Source organism: Cebidichthys violaceus, unplaced genomic scaffold, assembly GCF_023349555.1.
Source record: "Cebidichthys violaceus isolate CVI_PGR_0920_01 unplaced genomic scaffold, fCebVio1.0.p SCAF_25, whole genome shotgun sequence".
Taxonomy (NCBI): Eukaryota; Metazoa; Chordata; class Actinopteri; order Perciformes; family Stichaeidae; genus Cebidichthys; species Cebidichthys violaceus.
Genome location: NW_027176428.1, coordinates 4720619 through 4729061, shown reverse-complemented (window position 1 = coordinate 4729061; position 8443 = coordinate 4720619). Strand labels below are relative to the sequence as shown.

At 42.0% G+C, this 8443-nt stretch overlaps 1 protein-coding gene across 1 annotated transcript; it reads left to right on the top strand.

Annotated features, from left to right (window-relative positions):
• Positions 1-627: 627 nt before the first annotated feature.
• dnajc11b (DnaJ (Hsp40) homolog, subfamily C, member 11b) lies at positions 628-8382 on the top strand. The gene is made up of 16 exons (XM_068720517.1): positions 628-711; positions 1501-1630; positions 1825-1898; positions 2005-2106; positions 2336-2464; positions 2585-2707; positions 2853-2926; positions 3027-3216; positions 3401-3486; positions 4153-4269; positions 4406-4561; positions 4862-4931; positions 5102-5159; positions 5786-5928; positions 6043-6172; positions 6288-8382. Exons 1-16 carry the CDS (start codon positions 637-639, stop codon positions 6311-6313), a joined length of 1683 nt encoding a protein of 560 aa, XP_068576618.1. The 5' UTR covers positions 628-636; the 3' UTR covers positions 6314-8382.
• Positions 8383-8443: the final 61 nt, after the last annotated feature.

Here is an 8443-nt window from a genome sequence, read left to right as displayed (position 1 = left end):
CATTTAACATCTCTACCAATTCAATGTCAATGGAGAAAGTTCAAATCTGAGTATTAGCAAGCTAGTTTTTGTGGATTTGGGAAAGTTCTTTGTGTATTTTTGAACCGTCTTAGACCAACATGTATGGATTTTGAAAATTGGAAAATTATAGTTCTCCTCTAGGTAAGTTTTGCTAATAAGATTTTAAGATTTAAGATACTCTTAGGCTTGTAGAGTATTTTTACAAAGTGGTATTGCTATCTTGCAAACGGATCTGAACACTACTTTCCATCACTGCAACAACTGAGAAAGGTAAAAGGAGAGAACATGTGACTCTACTGGCAGCAGAGCAACAGGAATTAAAGACAGGAAACACCGTTGTATTAGTAGGAAAACTGGACAACTGCCCCGAGGACCAGACCCCCCAACAGAAAAGACAACACGTGTTTACACACTGCCAAATACAAAACCGTCTAAAAAGTATGCACACCCTTCAAATTATGCTTTTTGTATGGAGGCATCATATCTCCTCGGCTCTGAGCTCAAACACAAACACACCCAGCAGAGGGCGACAGAACAACTTCCGCTCCTAACATGACTGTCCAATGAGCTTCCAGATCACTGGACGAGTGGGCGGGACCATACCAAACGGCAAACATGGCGGCGTCCTTAGATGATGATTTTGAGTTTGATAACCAGGACTTCTACTCTCTGCTCAACGTCAGGAAAGAGGTATGGCTTATTCAGGTTTGCAGTGAATCCGAATGGTGACGTAATTTTTCCCGTGACTATCGGGTAGATTTCCATTGAGAAACTGGTCTGCAGTCGGTGTATCTCCTCCAGTTCAATAACGGTCTTCTTCATCAGCACCATCATCCGTGGAGGTTGACACCGGGTTGATTCAGCAGAGGCATGATAAGCAGGACATTTCAGCATCTTCTTTACTTGAATACAGGCGGTGTTTGCACATTAGAGTGTGTGTTTGCAAATAAAACGTCTGCTCCGATGAGCACCTTATCAAATCTCAGTTCTCAATAAACTAGGGAGACTGGGAGGCCTGACAAGGACTTATTCTTGGACGTTCAACTGGATAATGTTAGACATCATAGCCCAACAGGGATTAAGCTGTCGTACTTTTAATTCAGTGTTTAATGTCAGTGGACTGTAGCTATTTGTCAAATTCCTTAAAAATAAGATGCTTTAATGCAGCACCCAGGAGTGGAGCTGGAGTTACTAGTTGATGAACTCAACTGAGTGAAAATTAATAATTTTTCAAGAAAAAATGCAACAAAATTGCTGGTACAGCCTCTCAAATGTGAAGATCACCTACTTTAATGTGTCTTATGTGAACTTTTTGGACAACTATCAATTTGAAAACCTCAACTTTTCTGTCATTTTACAGACCAAACAGTCAATCAACAATAAAACAACAAAGTATTTGTCAGATTAATCAATGATGAAAATAAGTGTTAGCTATAGATCTTACTCAGTGGAGAGACCTGGCCCGCTCTCTTGTCACAGGCTACATTGGAGGAGCTAAAGGCTTCATATCGGAGGCTGTGTATGCTCTACCATCCCGACAAACATCGAGACCCAGAGCTGAAAAGCCAGGCTGAACAGCTTTTCAACCAGGTGCACCAGGCATATGAAGGTAAGGACGCTTGGCCTACAAGTATGCACCAATTGCAATTTAAACCATTTAGTTAAACATTTTTATTGATATTCTTCTCGGAAAAATCTAGATGAAATGAAACAGAAAAAATATAATTTAAAGCGCAACAAAATCCAGACAGAAACACAAAACACCGACATAAACTGAACTGTAATTTCTCTCTTTCCCTTCAGTGCTAAGCGATGCTCACTCCAGAGCCATCTATGACATCTTTGGGAAGAAAGGGTTGGAGGTGGAAGGCTGGGAGGTATGTATTGTGTCTAACATAAGCCTTTTGTGGTTTTGCTGCTACATTATTCATACTTAACATTAACATATCTTCATTACCACTACCTTATGATGATGCTCTGTAGGTGGTGGAGAGGAAGAGAACTCCAGCAGAAATTCGAGAGGAGTACGAAAGGCTGCAGAGAGAAAGAGAGGAGAGGAGACTGCAGCAAAGAACTAACCCCAAGGTGTTCTCAGTCACAACTACACCGCTATCATCTGTCAACTTCACCACTTTCAGTGCATTTCTTGTGTGGGCTGCCACTTGTATTCAGACATTACTAAATACATTGTGTAAAACAATTACATTTTAACCGTAGATGGTTTCTACATTCATTTAATTATGTCCGTCACCCTTTTCCTTCTCTCTTAATTTATTCTGTCAATCTCTTCCCCTTTTACTCCCTCGTTGTTCAGGGCACAATCAGCGTGGGTGTGGATGCAACAGACCTGTTTGACCGCTATGATGAGGACTTCGAAGAGGTGCCAGGAGGGGGATTTCCTCATATTGAAATCAACAAGATGCACATTTCCCAGTCCATAGAGGTACAACAAAACACACACTCACTTACTTAGCATTTGCCTTCCACACGGCTTCTTACCTAAGCCAGGGTCACTGTAGTATTGTCTTGTTTCATCAAGTGTAACTTTCCTGTCTCTCTTCAGGCTCCTTTAACGAACTCTGACACAGCAGTGCTGTCTGGTTCACTGTCTACACACAATGGGAACGGAGGGGGCAACATTAACATGACCGTACAGAGGGTTACGTCAGCCAAGGGCTGGGGAGAGGTACACACACACATACACACACATGCACACGCACTACAAAGTGCATGTGTTGAATGTTAGGATAGGATTATACAGATTGTTTTAGTAAGTTTGGCACAGATTTGCCCACATGCAATCACGTGTTTCTGTGCATTTGTCTCTGTAGGTGGAGTTGGGTGCAGGAGACATACTTGGACCTCTCATTGGGTTAAAGGTGTTTCGTAACCTCACTCCACGGTGGTAAGACCTCACTGTTTGACTAAAATACATATTGTATTAACATTTGAACACTATTCTCTGTCTCTTTTAATGTCCTCTCTTTTATCTCTTCTCTGTGTAGTTTCTTGACAGCCCAGTGCGGTTTGCAGTTCTCTCCTCGAGGTTTGCGACCGAGCTGTTCTCTGATGACAGCACGCCACCTGGACCAGAACACCATGGGTTATCTGCAGTGGCGCTGGGGGCCCAACAGCGCCATGACCACCAGCCTGGTCCGAGACACAAAGAGCAGCCATTTTACTCTAGCTCTGCAGGTACACATAAGCGCAAGAACAGACGCATTTACGCTGTAGACAGGCAGGCATATACAGTACACCGCTACCTGCTGTCAAAACGGTAAATGCAGTTTGTACTGTTCGACTTACTTAACCCTGATATTTGCTATACTTTCACTCTATATACTAATATGCGATTCTCTCCCTACACCACCTCTTCCAGCTGGGTGTGGCTCATTCCTACCTGATGATGAGCTACCAGTACAAGTTCCAGGATGAGGACCAGACCAAAGTGAAAGGCTCTGTGAAGTACGTCTGTCTGCCTATCCTTTCTCCAGAGACTTATTGTTTGTTAATCAGCTGGTTTACCAGGCTGGCAGTGCAAAAATGTGGCAATACAAAAATATAATAATAGGCTGAAGTAATTTCCTTGTCAAAGCAACAGAAACAAATGTATGCGTAGTATCACATTATTCTTTAAGTGACTGGAAGGACTTTAAGGTTTTTTTTAACATAATTTTCTTGTCATTGTAAGAAATATGTGATGATTGTACAACAAGCTTTTTTTGACATTGTGAAAAAGTATTTCATAATTACAAGCAAGCAGTTTGTCTTCAAATCCTAGTTTTGAGAACCCTAGGCTTTATGACCTTGCATTTCAAACAACCTATAAAACCATTTTGATTATGTGCAAATGACTGATTTCATTAACTTGGGGCTGCACTTCAAATTTTATAGGAAACTATTTTAACGTAAAAACAAATAGAGCAAATATTCAATAAAGAAAACTTTCCAGAGTTAGGAAAATAAAAGAAGATGACAAGTCATATGCAGCATTTAAAGAGCTACAGGAGATAAAGGAGATAGCTGCCGGAGCTGTATTACTTGATCTGTCCTACTCTGCCCATGTTACTGACTTCAGTAGCTGCCTAACTCTCATGGTCTCTGTTCATTTTTATGTTCCTCCATTTCCAGGACAGGCTGGTTTGGCACTGTTGTGGAATATGGAGCAGAGAGGAAGATCAGCCGACACAGTGTCCTGTCAGCCACTGTCAGCATCGGTGTCCCTCAGGGAGTCACACTCAAGATCAAGTACTGGTCACCCCAAAATATGATCTCATTCTCTCACGGGTTCTTATCTGCCTGCATCGTTCTCTAATGTGTGTGTGTGTGTGTGTGTGTGTGTGTGTGTGTGTGTGTGTGTATTTGTGCTGGTGTTTTCTTGCAGGTTGGCGCGTGCCAGTCAGACGTACCTGTTTCCAGTCCATCTAACGGACCAGCTGCTGCCCAGTGCTGTCTTCTACGCCACTGTGGGACCCCTGCTGGTCTACTTGGCCATCCACAGACTGATCATCATCCCATACACACAAGCACAGAAAGAGCAGTCAGTACAACTCCTGTCCTCATGTCACACTCAATCAGCATCTGACTTTGCCGAAAACTTGTCAGAGAATGGATCTTAACTTACCGTTGACTAACGTTCTCCTTAAGTTTTGCAGTTTTGCAGTTTTTTTTAAACAAAGTTTAGTTTAAACTTCATGTCCATCAGCTGAATGGAACTACACGGCCCTGAGTTGGGCAAGGATGCAACATTTTGGGAGGGTTTCTCTCACACTGTCATCACAGACAGCCTCCACAGTGAATCCCAGTGGGTGATTGTTGATGCCTGCTTTGTGCTTCTCAGAGATCTGGAGCTGCAGAGGAAGAGCTCAGCCACAGACATCGCCAAGAAGAAGCACGAGGCAGAGTCTGCTGTGAGTACTCACACTCGCATGCATGTGTGTGTGTGTGTGTGTGGGGGGGATCATTGAATATTGTTTCTAGGTTCAGCACTCCTCATCTTGTCTGAAAATCTCTCTCCTATCCTATTGTATTTTTGTTCTCTTCCACCCCTCCTCCTTTGTCTCCCTTGGCTCCTCTGCAGGTTCTGCTGATGCAGGAGTCTGTGAGGAGAATCATAGAAGGGGAGGAATCCAAGATGGGTGAGGAAACTCACTCACACACACACACACACACACACACACTCAGATGATACACCAGGGTGAGAACTAAGAACCTTTTTTTTAGTTTGCAGCCAAAACTTTGTGAAAATCCAAATGTGTAATTCAAACACCTACTGAAGCTCCAGGATTCTTTTTTTTTTCTTCTAAGCCTGACATCCGTCATCTGCTGCTGTGGAGCAAGTCCTGATGATATAGCCCATCTCCATGCTGCAATGTTTACATAGGTTATGCTTGTAAATCTGTGCACGGAACTGTGCAGTGTACACTGGCGTAAATCAAGACTGTAATTTCAGTGTGCTAATGGATGTCCTGTTATATTTATTGAGAGCGATGTTTATGAGATGTGTTCACAGCACTTTCTAGATGCTCTGTCCAAAAAGGAGAGGGAGACATTGTTATATCGTAATGATATTAAGCTATAGTAGCAGGACTGTCGTTGTGCCACAGCTTACATAACACGTATAATTGTGCACTCCTCATGTCTGTCATATCCTAGAATTAGTTTGTACTGCTCTCTGTTTTAAACTGGGCACCACAATTCATATGTAAACACACCTGAAGTGACATGAGAGCACGAAACGCTTACGCTGTGTGTTACTGTCTAGGTCTGATCATCCTGAATGCCTGGTATGGAAAGTTTGTGTCAGATACCAGCCAGAAACAGGAGAAAGCAAAGGTGATTGACGTCACCGTGCCTCTGCAGTGCCTGGTCAAGGACTCCAAACTCATTCTCACTGAGACCCCCAAGGTATGTGTGTGTGTGTGTGTGTGTGTGTGTGTGTGCTTAGTTACATTTAATTTTTAATCCATTTGACTATCACAAATCTGTATACATGCGTATGCATTGTTCATCTGCGTGCAGGCAGGGTTGCCGGGCTTCTACGACCCCTGCGTAGGAGAGGAGAAGAGTCTGAAATTACTGTACCAGTTCAGAGGTGTCATGCACCAAGTCATCTCTGCAGACACGGAGTCACTACGGATACCCAAGCAATGTTAGTATGCAGCCACTCTACCCAGAAGAACCAGTGTTATAATCACGTACCTGCACACTACTACAGTATACGCATGCAGCCATGTTCAAATAATTTTTTTATTTTGTCTTTTCAGCTCACAGAATTGAGCCTGAGTCCTAGGAGCGCACCACTGTTGTAGCATCAAGAGGGCAAAATCCAGAGAAAGCAGACTTTGTGTAAAAAAGATGAACCCAAGAATGGAAGGGGGACACGTCAACAATAAGTCTGTCTCCCTCCTCTGGTTCTCCTCTGGTCCTCCTCTGGTTCTCCTCTGTCATGGTATTAGTGAATCTGTTTATTGATTATCCGCTCCTCCCTCTCCTGTTGGCCGTCTCCGAGGTTCAGCAGAACACAGGAGTCAGCTCAGAGATTCTACAAGGTGTTACCCTTTGTGTTAACAGTCTGCTACACCTGACAGGGCTGCCAGCTGCAGGAGATCAGATACTGGCACTGAACATAGTTTTATATATATGCACTTGGACTGTCTGAGACCATTCCTGTCAATGATGAGCTAAAAATGCACATACATTTAAAGATGTTTCTTTACATTTGTGTGTCAAGTATACATAAATGAGCTGTGCTGTAATTTGTCCCCCATATAATTGTAGTCTTTGTACTGTAAGTGTAATAATAATCAAATAATGTTAACAGTCATGTCAATAACTCGGTCAAATGTTTAGAGTAACACTATGCAGGATCTCATTGACCCTGAGGCTGGCCCATCAGAGGATTGATAGCGTACCTCGTGTTTTTGTTAACTTGTTGAAATGTCTACCTAATTTATGAATGCCTTTTAGTGACATCTCTGCTGCTCAGGTGTAAACTGGTGCTCAAAACTTTAACACTATCTGTGAGGATTGAGATATGGAAGTTGGAGGGATTTTAAAGGTAATGGGGAAAAAAGATGCCCTGAAATGGTAGTGATCCGACCAAGAAGAGACAGGCTTGAATTCTTCATACATATTTTTTTAGTAGTTCAGGCTAGACTGCAATTTAAAAGGCAAAATATCCACTTAGATTTGATTTGCATCTATGTTTATTGATTGTCGCTGCGCAGTTGCAGCCTAAACTGAATTTCTTACAATGATTTTTAATAAGTGAAGGTTATGGGTTTGTTCATCTGGCCCTAAGCCCCTGACAACAGTAACTGATGGAATCGATGTGTAATAATCAAGCAAAAATGGAGATTATAATGTGACCAGTCATCGGTCAGCACGTTCCCCCATGAAGGTTGTTTGTTTGCTGTTGAAATGGTCACTGTGCCAGACAATAACTAACAAAAAACATATTTTTGACTTTGTTCAATCTGTACACCCGATCACTGCCATGAGTTTTTATTTGAGGTTCTCAGTCCCTTTTAAAGAAATAAGGAATAATCAGCTAAAGCCATACATGATAATGTATAAGATGCTAAAACCATGCTCGTCACGTGTCTGTCTTTTAGCTAATACTCCACAAACTGACCTGTACTGTAGCTCTTTTTTTTTTTTTTAGGTCGACTTGGGGAAATATAATATCCTATGGTGCACTTTGTGTTCAGACACAGATGTCCCAAAGTTTCTAATATCAAATGCACATTAAACTATGATCCCCTTTTCTTGGATTGACACTGTAACTGTGAGTTAGTGAATTATTCCTCTATTTTGTTAGGAGACCCTGTCATGGACTATGGGGAGTTCCACACTGTCGAAGCTTCAACTGTAGGATACAAAAGGGTATTTTATTAAATAAAAAGGTAACATTTTGCACAGTGTTTAACGTATTTAAAGGATAGCAGAGGCTAGTTGTGCTGAAGCCTCTGATTAAAGCTATACACTTTTACTGAACTCCATCCAGAGTTCACATCTAAGACATCCGGTTGACTTTATATGGTGTCCTCCATTGAATCGTTTTGGTTTATTTCCATTATTAGTATTTAATTTGAAGGATGTCCGTCTCGACAGTAAGATCCATAAAGGTCTTGCGTTGGGGTCACTACTACAGCAGCCCATTCACACCGATTCTGTTTGTAGTATTGGACTTCTCTCATTTGTTTTAAGTGTGCTGTAAATTATTTTGACAGGTCAGCTGGTCACCTCTGCTTTAGTGCCACCTTGAGGCCAGCAGAGAGACTGCTCCTGCTGTTACACTCCAGCCCTCTATCCCAACTGACCCACATTAGTATGTAAATATACTGTATGGTTGAGGATCCCGTGTTCTCTGTCCTGTAAAGACTACAATAAATATTAGAAAATATCACATTCTTGTTTG

Bases quoted from the DNA above. Each gene is read 5' to 3' on its own strand.
- dnajc11b (XM_068720517.1), top strand. From the start codon at position 637: ATGGCGGCGTCCTTAGATGATGATTTTGAGTTTGATAACCAGGACTTC. The intron at 2,107-2,335 runs GTGTTCTCAGTC...CTCGTTGTTCAG, and splicing joins AGCAAAGAACTAACCCCAAG to GGCACAATCAGCGTGGGTGT. The intron at 4,270-4,405 runs GTACTGGTCACC...GTTTTCTTGCAG, and splicing joins GGAGTCACACTCAAGATCAA to GTTGGCGCGTGCCAGTCAGA.